Source organism: Tasmannia lanceolata, unplaced genomic scaffold (assembly GCF_043159265.1).
Source record: "Tasmannia lanceolata isolate RefF3 unplaced genomic scaffold, GAP_Taslan_0.1 ptg000012l, whole genome shotgun sequence".
Taxonomy (NCBI): Eukaryota; Viridiplantae; Streptophyta; class Magnoliopsida; order Canellales; family Winteraceae; genus Tasmannia; species Tasmannia lanceolata.
In genome coordinates this window covers 38,212,844-38,232,659 of record NW_027518689.1, presented here as the reverse complement: position 1 = coordinate 38,232,659, position 19,816 = coordinate 38,212,844, and the positions used below count along the sequence as shown (strand labels likewise).

At 39.5% G+C, this 19,816-nt stretch overlaps 2 protein-coding genes across 2 annotated transcripts; both read left to right on the top strand.

Moving 5' to 3' along the window:
* Nucleotides 1-6,229: 6,229 nt before the first annotated feature.
* Nucleotides 6,230-10,001, top strand: LOC143888130 (putative methyltransferase PMT15). Its single transcript, XM_077392451.1, has 6 exons — nucleotides 6,230-7,057; nucleotides 7,552-7,762; nucleotides 7,869-8,166; nucleotides 8,607-8,999; nucleotides 9,080-9,157; nucleotides 9,516-10,001. The coding sequence occupies exons 1-6, from the start codon at nucleotides 6,389-6,391 to the stop codon at nucleotides 9,760-9,762; spliced, it is 1,896 nt and encodes a 631-aa protein (XP_077248566.1). The 5' UTR covers nucleotides 6,230-6,388; the 3' UTR covers nucleotides 9,763-10,001.
* Nucleotides 10,002-11,117: 1,116 nt separating this feature from the next.
* Nucleotides 11,118-12,553, top strand: LOC143888131 (protein LIM3-like). Its single transcript, XM_077392452.1, has 2 exons — nucleotides 11,118-11,449; nucleotides 12,400-12,553. The coding sequence occupies exons 1-2, from the start codon at nucleotides 11,146-11,148 to the stop codon at nucleotides 12,405-12,407; spliced, it is 312 nt and encodes a 103-aa protein (XP_077248567.1). The 5' UTR covers nucleotides 11,118-11,145; the 3' UTR covers nucleotides 12,408-12,553.
* Nucleotides 12,554-19,816: the final 7,263 nt, after the last annotated feature.

Genomic DNA, 19,816 nt, shown 5'->3' with positions numbered 1-19,816 from the left:
GTGTCTGTTTGGGGCTACAGTTGCTGGTTTAGCCTGATATTGTTGCTGCAGAAAACGAGGGCCAGTCTGGATTTTAGTAATTTATTTGACCGAGAGGAGATTCTGTGCTTGCTTGTTTTTTATATTGGCACTCTTCATTCTATTTAAATTTGTAACCCCGGTTGCATGTAACTATGAAATTTTTTCCATGGAAAATTATTTCACCGAGGAGTAGGGAGAGTGGGAAAGGGAGGGATTTTAGGTGGCACAAGTGAGGAGATGGTGCCCTTGGGCCACCCTTGCGAGACTCAAGCCTGTGGATTAGTCCATGCCCCCCGGATCACCACTTGATAAACTAACTAGTATTTGGAAATTAAAAACCTTTCATGGCTCATGGTAGGTGATGATGAATATTTGGTGGAGACATGGAAGAAGATTAAGTTTCTAAGGCTCATTATTATGTTGCTTTCCTTAAAACAATATCTGCCCTAACTAACTGATGAATTGATATATTCCGGGTTTTAAAGAATTTGCCTCTAAGATACAATGAAGCCTAGTAGACAGAATCTGTTAGGCCTAAAATCGGTAACAGATACGGCAGTGACGTCAGAGCTGAGCTGGAGGACCCGAGGAGCCGAAGTGAAGGAGCCGAGTTCTGAGGGATCAGAGTGGAGAGGCTGAGGAACTGAGTCCTGCAGAAGGAGCAAACGAGGTCAGAAGACCAACCCGGAGTGTTGCTCCGGACAGGCCCTTCGACACTCAAGTCAGTATGAGCAGGAGCGCAGAGCTAGTTTTAAGAGTGGTGGATGAGAGGTTATTACCCATTTGTTTGAGCTTTGAAAGCCCTTTTATAGAGCGTGGTTGAATTACCTACCTCAGGACAGGTGTCGGCCTGTTATAGGCTTGAGCTTACCTACTCTGAGGTAATTACCATAATACCCCTGGACAGGTATCGGCCTGTCATAGGCTTGAGTTTACCTATTCTGATGTAATTACCATGATACCCTTGGATAGGTGTCGGCCTGTTATAGGTTGCTTTTTTTATACATCAGAATCTATTGATGTCTGTTAATGTTGTGCGCAGACGGAAACAAACTTGAAACACCGTCGGGTTTGGAAGAGATGTGAGACACTAATTTCTGATTCTGTAGAATGAAAGATGGCCAGAAAGAATGAAAAATGAAAATTGGAGTTCAAAAGAGTTTAGAGAGAGAGAGAGAGAGAGAGAGAGGCGTAGACGGCTTACATTAAAAGAAGAAAAAAAAGCGAGAGCATAGATGGCTTAGGAAATTCCAAAGTTGATAGTCACCGAACCAATCTCGAATATTATTATTGCAAATAGTGTATTTCTAGTCCATCTATAGACCTTTCGGTGCCTCTTATACATGAATTGCACCTTTTAAAGGTGCTTTATAAATCTGGCATGATAATCTGACCGTTAGATCATGCCCAATCATAATTCTACGGTCTAAATCGACTTCACATTTTAGATCTAATTGGAAGAAAAAAAATTAAGGGACTCAAAGTGCGCAAAAAAACACTACCAGCGCCCTATTGCCAGCACATGCAAAGAGGCAGAAATGTGTAGGGTAAAACAAAGTAATGCCTTTATCAAAATGTAGTCGTACGGACGTCTATGTTGTGGTTTTCAGTATGGGTGCAACTCGGGTCCGGCGGGTGGGGTTTTGAAGAACCCTGCCCTACCCGAGAAATATCTCGGGTCGGGTTGGGTTTTTTTCCGGAAAACTCATGGTTCCCAAACCCGGCCCTACTCATGATAATTCTCGGGTCGGGTCGGGTTTTTTCACTTTGACGTGTTGAAAACTCTTCACACCAAAAATCTTTAAATTTACGTAATACAAGTGTACAGATTTAAGAAGAAAACTATATTTCCATACCACAAACATGATCACCTCAATTGAAACAATTATATCAATATATTAAAAGATAATTTGCTATGTTATTCAAGAGATAATTAAAAAAGTCACAGTACACCTACATAAGTCGGGTCGGGTTTCGGGTTTTTTTCTTCAAAGATTGAGCCGGGTTTTTAAACTAAAACCCAACCCTACCCAAGACCCATGATTTCTAAACCCGAACCATGCTACTTTCGGGTCGGGTCGATGCAAGTCGGGTAAAACCCGACCCAAGTTGCACCCCTAGTTTTCAGTGCCTAATATACGTGGAATGAAGAGGCGTGCATATTTAGGCTCTGTTCGTTTAAGACTATGACAGCTCATTCCGACTTCAAAACCCATTATTGGACTCAAAATATAATTGGTTCTGGACTCACAGTAGGTTATCATAGTCTTTAAGTAACAGGGACTTAGCCCATTAGGGGGCTAAGCCGGCCCACATGATTTGTTGTTGCGTGCAAGCGTGTCAATGGATCCAGACAGTCCGATGGACCATCCAAAACCGAACTTAAATGTACAGGATCTAGACACATTATCAGGATCCATGGACCATGGTTTTAAATTTCGACACCGAAACGTCTAATACCCGAAACGGTATTTTATTTCGGCCAAAATTTTGGAATTTCGGTCAAAATTTTGTTTTTTTTCCAAAATTTCGACCGAAATTATGAAGAAATTTGGTATTGAATAAAATATTATTTTTTAACATTTCGCCGGATTTCGACCGAAATTTCGAATTTCTGTGGGGTCTGAAACCGGTACCGAAACCGAAATTTAAAACCATGCCATGGACGCATTTAGGATCCTTATCATAGGATCCTAAATGTTTTGCGATCGGATCTGGACAACTAACAAAAGCCCGTGTTACAGTTCGAAATCAGAATTTATCATACTATTTTATGAAAGGGCGGTGATATTTTCACCTCTTGCATTACGAATGCGACCCCCCTGCTGACGTGATTTGACATAAAAAAGCATTAAAGTTGCCCACTTTTCACGTCAAATCAAGTTATCAGGGGAGCGCATGTGTAATGTAGGGGGAGTGAAAATATCATCTCACTTTATGAAAATACCCTTCGATTTTTATAACCTTGAGTAAATTTTCAGGGGTATTTTAGTGAAAATAAGTCATGCATTTTTTTCAAACTATTTTTATTTTCAGTACTGGCATTCATCTCTCATCCGAAGTGGATCCGTTGACACCTCTAGTTTCGGGAAAGCCCACCAAGATTGCTAGTCAGCGGTGCCTCAGGAAGTAATATATAATATCTCGAGACTATCTTGCATTGAGATGCCGGTCACACAAAGCATCCTCAAAGATAATCTCAGCCGTCCGTCCATCTTTAGGCTTCGTTTGAATCAAAGCATTCAATTGTAATTAAGAATCCAAAACCTTGAAGATCACAGTCGACAACAGTTTCCAGACGGCGTTCCTTGTCGAGCTCCAAACTACGAAAAGTTTCAACAGTTGTTTATTTGAGAAAGACGGAATTACCCTCAGAATTGGATCGTTAAAATGGTATAAAAAAAATAAAATCGTAGGTGTTTATGGGCCGGCTCAAATAATTTTTCCAAAGACATGAGATTCTTGAGCCTGTTATTCAATGACGTTAGAGGTTTCTAGACCATGTTCTACTCATACCGGTGTTTATTTTAACTCAAATGGCTGACGATGTAGATGGCTCTTGTATTTTATAACAACACTCCCAATATTTGTCAGTATCACGTGAAAAATAATACTACTAGGAGAGAGCTCGCAATATGAGAAGCTCGTCGGAAGCTCTATTTGGGCCTACCCACGTTAGGTCAACGGTTGCTTGCTTTCTAGGTATAAATGGGAGTATCAGTAGACCCGGATGGTCTAATGGGTTCAGAGGATTCGAATGTTAATGGACATGATTTGGGCATGGTAATTGGATCCGAGCTGTGTCCGTTGGATCCATAACTTAAGTCTGAAAAACGACCCAAGACCCAGGCGTACTCATAAAATTCGATTGAGCGTCCGTCCTAGGTCCGAGGGGAGAATACCAATGTCTAAAATAATCCTTCATATTTTTCGTTCATTTATGGATATAGCGTTATTTAGTCTTTTATACTTTAACACTCCCCCTCACGTGCACGTGCAGCCCCTCCTTTTAGGGTTGTCTCTTTTTTTCTAATATATCTGGTCAGGGTCCACCTAACCCCGGCTTACCCATAAAAGAAATAAAAAAGCCCCTCCTTTTAGGGTTGGCCTACACATGGCCACATGTGGCCCCTCTTTTTTGGATTGGCAATGACATGTGGAATTTTAATAAAAAGAGAGTTCTGAACTTGGGATCTTTGCCCTGATACCATGTGAAACAGACAATTACTCCAGCTGTTGGAGATAGTGTTATTTTGATATTTGCACAAACTCAGCTGTCTTTTCATCTTTAATTGTCTCACGAGCATGGTTTTAAATTTCGACCGAAATCCGTTGAAACCAAAATTTTGGATTTCGGCTTCAAAATTTATTAAATACACTTTTTTAATTTATTACCAAATTTCGACCGAAATTTTGGAATTTCCAAGTACCAAAACCTGTACCGAAACTGAAATTTTAAACCATGCTCACGAGAGCTTTTTGGGAAATGTAATAACCTTTTGACAGCTCTTTAAATGCTAAAAGAAAGATGATTTGTGAAAAATATCAAAATATGGTTGTCTTCAATCATTTCCCTACGAAGATATATTTGTTCTTGAAGGATATTTTTGTAATATTAAAAACCCTATTGAAAATGACGAACAACATTTAATTTTCCAGCCTCAGTCTCAAGTTTCTTTCATCTTCCCTCCCCTAACTACGTATAATGCGAGTGACTAAGTACTAAGTAGGACGTAAGACACTCCTCAAAATAGATCACGACCAAAACTCAAGAAGTAATTAAGATCCAAAAACCACAGTAAAAAGGATCCGAATGATAAGGGACATATAGAAATAGATCGTGGCCTAGACATAGGCAGATCCAATCCGTAGTGGATCTGTTGACACAGGTACAATTGAGATTTGATTTCAAAACAATTGTCTTTTAAATATTTCTAACTCATTGATCATGTAGAGCTTGACTATAGACTATTAACTATATTTTCCCAAGCCATTGTAAATTGCCAGTTGGGTGTTCTTCTTAATAAATAAAGAATAAGAATGTGCATCTGTGCGTCCTTGCCAGCTTCCTATGCAAAATATGAACACACCCTTGTACCTAATAAAACCAGTAGCAAGGGTGTGTTCATATTGGATTCCTTTCACTCCTAATAAAAAATATCATGTTACCAGTTTGGACTTGGAGTACATGTACGACGTCCCTAGATAAATAAAGGGATAAATACATTTACACCCCCTCTAGTTTCTGACACATCCACTTCGACCCTTATAGTTTAAAAAGTGACAAATAAATCCCTGTAGTTTCAATTAGTTTAAGGTTTGCCCCCTCAGCTGAAGGTTTGTTTGGATTCGGGTATGGGCCCACATTATTTGGATGATCCAAAGCGTTCATTTGATGGGTCCTGACATAGATAGGGTGTGCCCAAAAAATCAGCTCCATCGGATCATCCTAACCCTTCAATCTATGGACGAACCTTCAGCTGAGGGGGCAAACCTTAAACTATAGGGGTCACTTTTTAAATGTATTTGTCACTTTTTAAACTATAGGAGTCGAAGTGGATGTATCAGAAACTAGAGGGGGTGTAAATGTATTTATCCCATAAATAAATTAGTGTAGAACAAGATTAACAGTCACGACCCTGTTTCTTCGTATTTTCGTACAAAAACTTGGTTCTCCTTCCGTAGAAAAGACTTCCATTACCAACCAAATAAATAAAGAGAAAAACTTACATGAATTACATTCCCAAAATTGCCCAAACAAACTTGAAAATGCCAAACGAGTCCTTCCATTGATGAGTGAATATTCTAAGCAATTAACTTCAGGCACCCCTATGAAAACTAGGATTTGCTAGGGAATTTCGTCCCGGCTGCCTTTTGCATGAGAGAACTGCCACATACTCACACTTTTCAGCAGATTCTGTCTTATTCATCTAATTAATATGAGGTGGCTAATAAATACATAATTAAGAGACGGACATATTGAAGGAAACTGATATTTACACCGTTCTTGTTAAGGACACATTCATTCACTGTATCTTCATAATGAAAGTTGCTTAAAATAGAGACATGGAGAGAAGGGGTGCGTCTATCAAAACAGAGACCGTGTAAATTATCCAAATCCCACCCACAGACAGAAACCCAAATTGGGCAACACAACCCCACATTCTTAAAATATCCGTCTCTCTTCTAACCCTTCCCACATGAACCCCACCCAAATATACCTAACATAGCATAGTAGCTATTTCACACACCCATATATTTTTTAAATCAATTAACAAGTCCCTTCTCATCATCTAACACAACCCCTCTTTAAAACCCATCTTCCCTTTACAAAATTCACAACCCAAAACAAAACAAAAAAAAATCCATGGCCGGCACTAATAAACCCTATTCCGGCATATGGAAACTCTACTCCCCTTACTGGAAAAAATCCCACCTTATCCGTCTCTCTATAATTTCTGGCCTCTGTTGTCTCTCTTACTTTCTCGGCGTTTGGCAACATGGTGGCTCAGAACCCTCATCCGATCTCCTCGCCGGAATCCCATGTTCTTCACAAATCCACGATTTGAATCCAACCATGACCCTCGATTTTTCAGTCCACCACATGGCAGAAATAGGTCCGGCACCGGAGGTCAAACAATTTGCGGCCTGTGATTTAAGGTATAGTGAGTATACACCGTGTGAGGATAGAGACAGGTCGCTAAAATACGCTAGGGAGAGGTTAGTGTATAGAGAGAGGCATTGTCCTGAGAAAGGAGAGCTTCTTAAGTGTTTGATTCCGGCTCCGTTTGGTTATCGGAATCCGTTTCCTTGGCCTGTTAGTAGACAGCTTGCGTGGTTTGCAAACGTTCCTCATAAGGAGTTGACAGTTGAGAAGGCGGTTCAGAATTGGATTCAGGTTGAAGGGGAAAAGTTTCGATTCCCTGGTGGTGGAACCATGTTTCCTGATGGGGCTGATGCTTATATTGATGAGATTGAGAAGCTTGTTCCTCTAACGGACGGTTCGATTAGGACTGCTGTTGATACTGGTTGTGGGGTAAGATTTCTTTGTGAACGAATTTTTGGGAAATATGGTTTTTGGAAAGGTTTCTTTTACATCAGATTTTAACTAACTTGTTAAAGGAAGACCCTTTTGCTGAGTTGACTCGGATGCGTACTATGAGATTCTGATTTGATCTCAATGAGACTTGAGTCAAAGAAGAACATAATAAAGGTGGAACTTGTTGACCCCAAAAAAAATTATTTTAATGCATTTTATATGTGTGTGATTCTGATTCTCTTTTAGTACATGTGAAATTTGTTAGTAATTTCATGAATCTGATTTGTTCAACTTTGGTCTCCACTGTCTTAAAAAATGGCCTAGCATTTTTAACTCTATAGTTTATGACTATGAGATCAATTTGCATACGCTGAAAGATCGGTGTAAGTGATTAAAGGGGATATCTTCCTCTGAGGAATATGTATAGTGATTTGTTTTTTCCACCAATTTTCCTTTGATTATTAAGGAATTGTTTGCCTTTTTTGTAATAGGTAGCAAGCTGGGGAGCTTACCTGCTATCCAGAAACATAATCACCATGTCATTTGCGCCAAGGGACTCCCACGAAGCGCAAGTGCAATTCGCTCTTGAACGAGGTGTACCCGCCATGATCGGAGTACTCTCTTCTAATAGGCTTCCTTACCCGTCGAGAGCTTTCGACATGGCACATTGTTCTCGTTGTCTCATTCCATGGCACCTTTATGGTAATTTTCAGATGTGAATTGAAATTAAAATGACGCAATTTGGGTTTTTTTTTTTTGTTTTTTTTTTCTGAATTGTCATTGATCATGACTTGGATTTGTTAAACAGATGGAGCTTTCCTAATTGAAGTTGATCGAATTTTACGGCCTGGTGGGTACTGGGTTCTGTCGGGGCCGCCGATTAACTGGAGGACCCACTGGAAGGATTGGGAGAGAACAAAAGAAGACCTGGAAGGTGAACAGTCTGCAATGGAAACTGTTGCGAAAAGCCTCTGCTGGAAGAAATTGAAGGAGAAAGGCGAGTTTTCAATTTGGCAGAAACCCACTAATCATATCCATTGCAAAATCAATAGGAAGGTCACCAAGACCCCGCCGATATGCCCTGCCCAAGATCCTGATGCTGCTTGGTATGCATTTTCCATCACAAACTCTAAATTTTCTCACTCAATTAGAAATTTCAAAACTTCAATCATTTGAATTACTTTGAAACAACCAATTACTCCAAAAGCGTAAGCTGGTAAAGTTGGTGTTATTTAATCATTTATACTACAACACTCCCCTTACAGTGTGGCCCCTCTTTCGGGTTAATCATACACGTGGATTTGTAATATCAATTTGTTCTTGAGTTTTGAACCCAGGAACTTCTTTTGGGTTGGCCATAAATATGGATTTTAATATTATTGGGTTTTGAATCCACAACATGCAGCGAGGCAATAGCTTTGATACCATGTGAATCAACCAATTATTCCAGAAGCTTAAGCTGTTAGAGTTGGTGTTATTTAATCATTTATACTTAAAACAATTAAAATTTTAAAAGCTTCAAATCATTTGAATTATGGTCTTGCAGGTACACAAAAATGGAGACATGCATAACTCCCCTGCCTGAGGTGGCCGGAATACAAGAAGTTGCGGGTGGGGAATTGTCAAAATGGCCAGAAAGATTGACTGTTGTGCCGCCAAGGATCAGTAGCGGGAGCGTGAAGGGGATAACAGGGGAGATGTTTACACAAGATACAGAGCTCTGGAAAAGAAGATTAGGATATTATAAGACTCTGGTCAATCAGTTGGGACATCAAGGGAGATACCGCAATTTGTTAGACATGAATTCTCATCTGGGAGGATTTGCAGCCGCACTGATTAATGATCCAGTATGGGTCATGAATGTTGTACCACCAGAATCAAAACTCAACACTCTGGGGGTCATCTATGAACGCGGATTGATCGGAACATACCAGAATTGGTAATCTTCCCCTCATTTTTTATGCTGAATTGAATATTTGGTGCTCAATTTTTGCGCTAATTTCACTTCCATCATCCCAGGTGCGAAGCAATGTCTACTTATCCAAGGACTTACGATCTTCTTCACGCCAATTCGGTGTTTAGTCTCTACGATGGCAGGTAATTAAGAATGGAAATTAATCATACTTGTCAAACAACCAATTACTCTAAAGGCTTAAGCTGTTAGAGCTGGTGTTATTTAATCTTTTATACTTCAACACTCCCCCTCAAATGGGACCTGTCTTTTTTGGGCTGGCCCATACACGTTGATTTTTAATGTCAAGGAGTTGTTGGGTTTCACAGCTAGGACCTACCTTTAGGCAATATCTTTGATACTATGTGAAACAATCAATTACTCCAGAACCTTAAGCTCTTAAGAGTTGGTGTTACTTAATCTTTATACTTCAACAATACTAATAGGGAGGAATTTCACTTACTGTGAATCTCTTCTAACATGCTATTTAAATTCATAAACCAGATGTGAAATGGAAGACATTCTATTGGAGATGGATAGAATTTTGAGACCAGAAGGGACTGTAATCTTTAGAGACGACGTTGATGTTTTGGTAAGAATCAAAAGAGTAACAGATGGAATGAAATGGGATAGCCAGATTGTAGATCATGAAGATGGGCCCATGAAGAGGGAGAAGCTTCTTTTGGCCGTTAAGTTGTATTGGACGGCCCCTGCACCAAATCAAGAAGAATCCAACGGTCCCACATTGTGAAAGGAGGCAAAGAGAGGAAGAGAGCTTCATATGTTTCTGTTTTGCTTTTTCTTGTTTGCTTTCTTGAGTAATTCTTTCAAATCTCTGATTCTTTTTAGCTGCTTTGCAGCTTGATCATTTGAAAATTGAAAATGGTACTACTGATAACACTTTTTATGTCTATACTGATGGGGTGTGACCTAAATGTTATTATAGTCAGATCAATATTCAAATGAAAATGCCATAGCCATCCTATAGTATATTGTTCAGTTTTCTGTTATGGGTAAGCTTGGAGATGGTAGAGGTAGACCTACAAGCAATTAAAATGAAAAAGTGGTACTAGTCAAACCAAACTCTGATACTCTTCTTTTTCTTTGAATCTCCTAAGTGGGAGTGAATTTATTGTTTCTTGTTTGTTGCATTCAATGGCCCCTTTCCCTACACATGTCGAGCCCAACAGAAAGGAGAACAGAGCAGACTCTTTTGCGTCATGGCAATAGAAATAGAACCGCTACTAACACTTGTACAGTTGTACCCAAGCGGAAATGGTAAAGCTTTTAATTCATCAACCCATCTCTATCTTCTCATTGGCTTGCTTGTTTCAGCACTGGAAGTAGAGAATTTTCACGCCTGATGATGGGCCAAGGTGAATAAAAGCATTTGCATTAGGCGGATCAACACCTCATATATGGTGGGCCCATATAACAAAAATGGCTAAAGTAGTGCAATTATTGAAACAAGGGAGTGGAAATATCATATTCCTTTTTCTCGTTACTTCTATTCAACCATGAAAACAAGCAGTTGGGGTTCAATGAACAACCATTTATGGCGGGCCCACTCGGCAAATGTAGTGCAATTATTGAAAGAAGGTAGTGTGAATATCAGGTTCTTTTTTCTCGTTACTTCTAATTAAAGCACAATTACATTGCCAACCATTAAAACAAGCAGTTGGGGTTCAATGAACACCTCATTTATGGTGGACCCACTCCACAAAAATGGCAAAAGTAGTGCAATTATTGAAACAAGGGGATCTGAATATCAGATTCCTTTTTCTCGTTACTTCTAATTAAATTAAGCACACTGCACAATTCCATTGCCAACCAAGAAAACAAGCAGTTGGGATTCAATATTGAACACCTCATTTATGGTGGCCCATGCCACAAAAATGGCAAAAGTAGTGCAATTATTAAAACAAGGGAGTGTGAATATCACATTCCTTTTTTCTCGTTACTTCTAATTAAAACACAATTCCATTTGCCAACCAATAAAACAAACAGTTGGGGTTCACCCAAAGGGTCTTTCTCATTTAATCTCCCGTAGGTAAACCATGCAAAGATTCACGTCCCACTCATAATCTCCTATAAATTGATATCCCCACCCAATGAAGAGACATCCTAAAAAGTAATGGCATTCGTCAAGTTACTCCTCTCTAATCGCCCCCTGTTCCGCTTTTCTAAAGCCATCTTTCTCTTACTAATCTGTCTAGCGGGGCAGGCCCAGATGGGTCGGGCTCAGAACTGCTCGGCCGACCTAATAAACCTGAACCCATGCGCACCCTATGTGGTGCCAGGCAGCACCTCCACGAATGACCCGAGTCCTCAGTGTTGTTCTTCCCTTGAACAAGTAAATCATGAATGCCTCTGCAGCACTATCAGGATCATTACTCGTATCCCTTCCTTCTGCAATCTCCCTCCCATCACTTGCCCAAGTTAGTCTCTCTCTCTCTCTCTCTCTCTCTCTCTCTCTCTCTCTCTCTCTCTCTCTCTCTCTAACAATATATTCATGACTTGTACAGCATAGTTTTAAATCTCCCCGATGTCCGTGTCAACTCACCCGAGTTGACTCCCTTTCACCTTGCCGCGTTCCGCGTTGTATCACATCCGCATTCCGCATTCCGCATTTTGCCCTATGGAGTCAGTAAAAACTCTTTTCACTCTCCCAAATTTTCTTCGGCCACGTTCCGCGCTGCATCCGCATTTTAAACATTGATACAAACACCCCTATTTTAATAGGAATTTGCTAGGCAATTTCGCGGCTCACTTTTTAACAGATTTTGTCTTATTCATTTAATTCATCAGAGGGTATGAAAAGTGAGTGGCGAAATGGCTTTCCTTAAATTGCCTAGCAAATCCCATTCTAATAATAGCTACAACTACACTTTTATTTTTAGCCGTTCTCATTAATTTCCTACATACAATTTGAGGGATTTACAGCTTTTTTTACAAGAAAAAGAAGAGGAGATTTGCTAGAATAGGCGCATGGGGACCAGGCAAGGTCCACCTTTAGAGACCATGTGGTCTAGCCAGCATGCAAGGCGTGCAGGCAGAGTCCTAGCTCTCTAATAAATCCCTTTTTCAGGTAAAGGGAAATGAAATTCCATCCCTTCTTATTCGTTTTCCTAAACATGATTTTATTATCAGAAAAAAAAAAAAAAATTCAAATAAAGGGGTTGCAAATGTGGTCGATTTCAGGAGAACAAAGGGGGTGGGAATGGTAGGAAAGGGGGAGGAAATATCAGTTGGAATTATTCCTAAAAAAAACGTAGGAAAAGATTAATAAAATAAAGAGGTGGTGTATGTATCAAAAAAGAAGGAGTATAAAAATCAATTTCTATTCCGTTGACTAACCTGCCATTGTTTGTTTTGTTTGATTGGGCAGGTGAGTGAAGGCGTGGATTGTCGATTAAATAAAGGAACATGATTTCCCCCTTTTTTGGTCTTTTTATACAAATCCGTTGCTAGGATTTGTTATTTCAAATATATAAAAAAATCCATCTTACCATTTCAATAAAAGAAGAAGAAAATCCGTCTTTTGTGTCGTGTTTTATTTGGAACTTTATGCAGCAGGACTCTTTGATTGAGAAGCATAAACGTGGGCCCATCCACGTTGTTATATAATGCTGATCGAAACCCTTCATCGGGTGGACCCCACCATGTATATGCCACATAATTCTATCTGTACGTCGAAATCCTCTGTTATGTTCCTTGAGGCAGGGAAGTGAAGGAAAAGGAAAATGTGTGGCTTACCCTAGTTAGATCAAAGATATTTTCAAATTGATGGGCCCCCTTTAATGAACAACAAGATCACGTTGATGACATGTGGGTGGGCCCGAATCAAGCTCATGTTATCTATCGGAATTGATAATATGACAAATAAGTAAATGACAAACTGTCGGTTTCCATCAAGCTCATGTTTTGTTATGAGTTTTTATATAATGTTCGCATTCAAATGTACAAATATACAGTTGGACGCGCTCCATTGATGATCCAAACCATTCATTTGTTGGCTGTGCCCCAAAATCATGTCCATTGGACAATCCTAACCCACCAATCTAGGATCATCCCATGGAGATGATTTTCGGGGCATGACCTATTTACATTGGGGCCCAACAAATGAATTGTCGGGATCATCGAATGGGGTGCGCCCCATTGTTATCAAAAAAAAACAAAAAATTGTCTGTGATTCATCATCATCGTGACAAAAAGGACTCATGTGGCCCACTTTCTTTAGTCTGGTGATTTGCACGTTATCAGGAAAACCCTTCTACCATCTATCTAGTCGGGAAAAGACGGTACAGAAAATAATTAGTATAATTAAATCTGTACAAGAGAAAGGTTTCAATCATTGAAGAATCAACTATATAGTGAATACATTGGAGCATAGGTGTATAGTCAAATATGTTGGATATTGATCCGATAGGGACCCACCAAGCATGTCCCATCGGGGCATGATTTGAAGGTGAATGGCTACACCTAGCATTTCTCTTTCCCGGTCGCTCTGGATCGTCCTTACTGAGCCAATCCAAATAATCTTTCATTTGATAAGAGAAAAATCTACTTAAGTGAGTTGGGAAGAAGTGTGTAGGCCATTAAATCTGGTGGATTGGGAATAAGGGAATACTCCTCTCCTTGAAAAGTGGCTGCGGAGGCTTGGGGAGGAAAGGAACCAACTCTCGACTAAAGCAATTGAGATTAATTATGAGCCTAGCATGGGGAACTGATATCTCAGATAACTGTAATAACAAATATAGAAGCATGGCCATGACTCTACCGAGAGCTATCACAAAAGACTTAAGTAGAAATTTCTTGAGGAAACAAAGTTTCTATAAAGGATCAATATCCAACATATGTTCACATAGAGAAATTTTTCCACACCGACTCAATGCTATGGTTTCCAATGCATAAGCATTGGTCCAAGATTGCTTTCAAAGGGTTGAAGGTGGTATCTCTTTGAGAATAAATTTCAGGAAAAATTTCTTTGACAGGGAGGTCAATGCTCTTCTTACCCACATGCTTGAATCTACCTACACCGTGAAGCCACGCAACGACAAAAGGGTTTAGATTTGGAGCTCATATGATTATATTCGGCACAAAATCTTTCTACACTCATATTGCTTCTAGTTTGCATCCCTCTCACCTGTCTAGAGTTTGGATTATTACAACCCCTTCTAGAGTGTGCATTCTTGCTTAGCCAGCCTTCCAAGATAAGATCCTTACTGTGGAACACCTTCGTAACCGCCACATGTGGATTATTGATCAATGTGCCCTTTGCGCGGGGGATGGTGAGACCGTAGATCACTTGTTCGTTCAAAGTCCCTTTCCTAGAGAAGTTTGGTCTGGCATCCTTAGGAAATTTGGGATATCTTGGGTCTTCCCTCATGGATTGTCAGATTTTTTTGGAAAGCCAGTTTCTAGCTCCCTGGCCTTCAAAAGGAAGGATCTTATGGAATGGCGATGCTAGCCACCAAACCGGTAATGCTAGCTACCAATTCGGTTTCTAGCTCTCCTTATTCACATAAAAAATCATCTCCATCTTTGTAACTTGGGTGAGGATTTTTCTTTCAAATTCCACTCGCGCTTTGATCTCAACAAATGCTGGAATGAGACTTGTTTTAGATCAGACAAGTAGAACCTACTTCTCCTAGATGGAAATCGTGTGACCTTTGTTGGCTTCAGTTAAATTTTGACAGATCTAGCCTTGGTAACCCAGGGCCAGTCAGGGTGGGAGGATTGCTTAAAGACGAGAAGGGAGCGATCAGATGGGCTTTCTCGGGTTCCATAGAGGCCAAAGACTCTAATGAGACAGAGGTGAGAGCGGCTGTCCAAGGTATCATGATTACTCACAATAGAATCTTGGATAGGCTAATTGTGGAATGAGACTCCGTAAACATCATTAGATGGTTTGACGGTAGGCAGGTCTTACCCGTGGAGGTTTGCGGAGTTGTTTGATGAGACCCGCGACCATGTATATAGGGAGTTGTTTGATGAAATCCATGACCATGTATATATGCATTCGATCCAATTTTAGCATGTCCGTCGCTCGCTCGACCAATTGCAAGGCGGATCGTCCTGCTAGATCTAGGGAAAACCGAACGAGCCAGGAAATTTTTTATTCCCTTCACCCTTGAACTCCATCTCTTCATTGCCATTGTCCATTTCTTTCTTTCCTTTGTTGTAGCCATGGTTTTAAATTTCAACTAAAATTTCGGATTTCGTGGAGACCGACACCGAAATCGATAAAAACCGAAACGGTCATTTATTTCGACCGAAATTTCGGTTTTTCCGAAATTTGATCTAAAAAATCTTTTTTTTTTAATATTAATTTAATATTTCAACGAAATTTCAACCGAAATTTAATATTGAATAAAATTTTAGTTTCGGGTTTTGTACCAGATTTCGACCGAAATCCGGTGCCGAAACCGAAATTTTAAACCTTGGTTGTAGCTGATCTCCCCGGTCTCGGGGTTTTCCCTTCTTATTAATATTTTTTTTTGAAAGATGACTTTTATTACTCCAATATCAGAAACAGGGACAAGATGTCCCCCGACATACAACCATTACATCCCCACTACTAAATGCAAAAAAAAAAAAAAAAAAAAAAAATTACACAGAGATATTGGTGTTAAAGCGTCGTTATGTCTGGTTTCAAGAACCACTGACATAGCTTCTAAACATACACCTGCTTTGGCCCAAGTGCCCAACTACACGCCATCTAGAAAATGAAAAGGACAAAACCTACTAAAGCCTCAACTTTCTCTACATCAGTCTTTATAAGTGACCTTAATCTGTTTTCTCATGAAACCCCAAAGATAAGAACCATATCCTAGCCATTGCGAGCTATTATTGGCCATAATAAGGCCCAACCACACACACCATCTAGAAAAAGAAAAGAACAAAACTTACTAAAATTTGCGCCAACCGTCAGATGAAGTGACCATATTTGTAATCGGTGATTCCGAGTGTCAAACGGTGACAGGATTGCTGAATCTCCATCTAACTCCACTAGTAGAAGATTTGACTATTCTACTCTAATTCTCTTCCTCGCCTAAGCTACAAGCCTCCACTCTTATACAAACTACTATAATTTTATGATGAAATCCTCGCTCATAGCAATAAAGAAAACATGAAGAAAATGCAACACACAACCATGTACACTAAGAATTTTTGTGATTCTAGATCCCATGTTATATCATGAGAGAAAATAACAAGAGTTACAAATGAGATCCCAATTCCCTAACACTGCAACCCTTTCCTCTGTGTCACACCCAAGAACAGGCACTCTCTCTAGCCCTCCTCTCCACGGTGACAGAATACTCGTTCCCTCACACTAACTCTCCTTTCAACATTATAGTTTTAAAAGAGTACCTTATATGTTTAAGGTTCTCTACTAAAATCCTGAAGTGATGAAACTTATCCTAGTTTAACTAGGAAGCATATAAAGGAACCCAATAATCGCTACTTCTGCTTATTTCACAAGCACCTTGAAGATTTTTTGTTTGGGGTCTCCCCCTTTTTGTTGTCATCGCTAATAATCATTGGCCATAAGCACTATACACATCATTAAATCAACCTATTCTTGACTCCACCTGACTCGATCAACACAGCCAATAACTGTGTAGTTGCCTCGATCTGTCCTCTCCCATGACATGAACCAATGCCTCACCATCGTTTAGAAACTTATCACTGTCTCCATCGCAAGTCTCAACTGCAAAAAAAAACCTACACAAATGATTGTTACTCTACGCATCCTATTTCCAACTGCCCATAAGGTCACAAGTAAAATACTAAACATCGTATTGTCTATCAGACGATACAAATCACTGCACTTCTCTTCTTTCATCATGACTATGTAGTTGTGTGTAATTCATAGCTCAACCAGTAGCCGGGTACCTACAACCTATACTGTCAAATTGATAAAATGCAACAGATTCCTTTAATCTTTGGGACATATGCCATACCGCCCAAATACGAATCACTCTATTGAATAGCCTGATCTTCAAAATCCCAACACTTGACCCGTCACCCAAGGATAGTATACCTACCATCTTCTGTTGGAATGTATCAAAATATTTCATCTAGAGAACACATGAATAGAACAACCAAAAAGATCCAATTATCATGAGAACAACTGATATATTACTGGTGAAGATTGAGGATATCTCTAACAAACTCGTTTTCCTCATCAGTCATTACTACTGCAGTACTACCAGAAAAGACATCATTCTCTCTTTGCCAGAATGCTTTACACAATGCCACTTCATGTGATCAAATTCCTTGCAACTAAAGTACTGTAGACTACTCTTTTCTTTTTTGAAAAGTAACTGATTTATTTAGGGAAATGATTTATGCGCTCCAATGTTTTGATAAACATGCGCTCCAACTTTTGTCTCAAAAAGGTCTTAAAGCCCTTAAATACTACACAACAAACATGTGGAGCGCATGTTTATCAAAACGTTGGAGCGCTGAACTCGCTTTTTGTTAGTTGTTACAAAAAGGGGACGAGGTCCCCGATTTGCGCTGAAATCTGCAAATTGCTTTTTGTTACAAAAAGGGGACGAGGTCCCCGACACGATAAAATCGAATACAAGCGTCAAAACAGAGCAATGATACGGGCTTCACATAGGAAGTCCACTTTCTGGATCGATACGGAGACCATGAGGAAATGTGATGCAAATGATTGGGATGTTCACACCCTCTTTCGCCAATGTATCAGCCAAAGAATTTGTAGATCGCCTCTGATGCTGTAACTGGTGGTGAAAAGCCTGAACTAAGTCCTGAATCTCATCTAGGATCATGTGGAGTCGCCATGGTCCACAGCAACGATTTAGCGACCAAGCAAATAGCGTTTGCGGAGTTTCCTTCGACTATCAGTGGGCCCAAATTATTGTTGTCACACCATTGCAACCCGAATAATAATGCCTTAGCCTCTGCCTCGTTAGCATCACATATCTCCACAAATTCCGAAAAGCTCATAACAATGCGACCTTCAGCATCCCTGATTAGTCCACCTATATAGGCCCTTCCAGGGTTGCCAAGCGAGCTGCCATCGAAATTTAACTTAAACCACCCCTCCAGTGATGGGTCCCATCTCAGTGTGATGTGGACTTTCTCAATCAAATTCCTTGAAATTCTTGACATGCTTTTCTATAATCCCCAATCAAATGATCTTCCTTTTCAATTCTTACCACAAGCAATCAAGCTATGATATTGAGAACTTGGGCTTCTGTCTAATGTTAATAGGAGCGACAATATGACCTATTCTAGCCTCATTATCTCTTTTCCCGAGCAACAACATAATCACCAGATTGACACGTGAATTAGGAAGGCAAGAAGTAATATGGCATTATTTTCTCCTTCCATCTTGACATCAACTTTGTGGAGCTGATCTGAGATCTCATTGAACATATTCAGGTGTTCTTTAATATTCCATCGGCCTTGCATCTTCAATTTGTACAACTAACACTTTAATTAAAAATTCTTGGTCAAACTCTTCGCCTTACGGAACTTTTCCAACTTCTCCCAAAAAAAATTTATTTTTGAATCTTCCTACATAAAGTTCAACACAATGTTATTAATCAGACAGTGTTGAACCACATAGAGTTGAATCGTGCAAATGGCCTCTAACTCAATGTCCTCCCACTTGTCACCCGTCATCTTCTCTAGTTTTTCATCATTTCTCTTCAACACCTCAGCCAAGCCATAAAATTAAACTAAGTTGTCCTTCATGTTTTTTTGCCATGGAGTAAAGCTACCTTTTCTAACAAACTTCTCAATCTGTAATTGGGTATTTAAATCATGAAATAATTAGTTATCGAGAATCAAAATCAAATTCTTAAAAAAAGGACAAAACTTGGAGCTTATTCATTGATCTTGGTTGAGGTGAACACGATTGCCAATCAGTGATTTAAAGTTTTGAATAGCGACAACCATTGAACCTCAGAGTAAAATGCTACTGTGGTTTGACAACATTGCCTACATCTATAAGGCGAGATCCAATATTCTATTATGAGAGAAAACAACAAGAATTACAAATGAGATCCCAATCCCCTTTCAGCGTATCCCTTTAATCTTTTTCACACCCAAGAACACCTTCTCTTTAGCCATCTCAATGGTAAGAGAAAAACATTCTCTCACATATCTCACTTTTCTTTTTACTTTACAATTATAAAAGAGAACTTGTATATTAAGGTTTTCTCCTAAAACTCTAGAGCACAGAAATATCTAGGTCTGTTTGGTTGCCAGTAAAATTTAAAACCTAGGAAGTTTTTAGTAAAATTTTTGTCCCATCCCATGTTTGGTCGCCTTTTAGCACTAGAATTTTTTTAATCCCACTCTTGTAATGATTGCTTATGAGTGTGACATGGACTCCTTGTCCCCTCTTTTTCTTTCATAGGGAATGATGTCCTCTTTCTTTTTCTCTCTTCCCCCTCTCTCCCCCTTCCCATATTTGGTAATGACACCCTTAAATTTTGGCGGGAATTTTAGAAATTGTACGAGAAAAAAAAAAACATAGCAAATCCCGTTGACTTCACTGTTGGCATTAAAAGGCTAGGATAAAAATTTTACTAGCCGGGATCCTGCCTAACTCCAGCTTACTCATCAAAAAAAAAAAAAAAATTACTGGCAACCAAACAGACCAAAGGAACCAGTCAAGTTTTAATTAATTGAGTGGGACCCATGGTAATTCTTAAAAATGCTTAAAAATGAATGCACATGAATGCCGATAAAACATACATACATACATACATATATAGACAGCGAGTATTGCCACCCTTAAAAATTAGCATTTCCGCCCA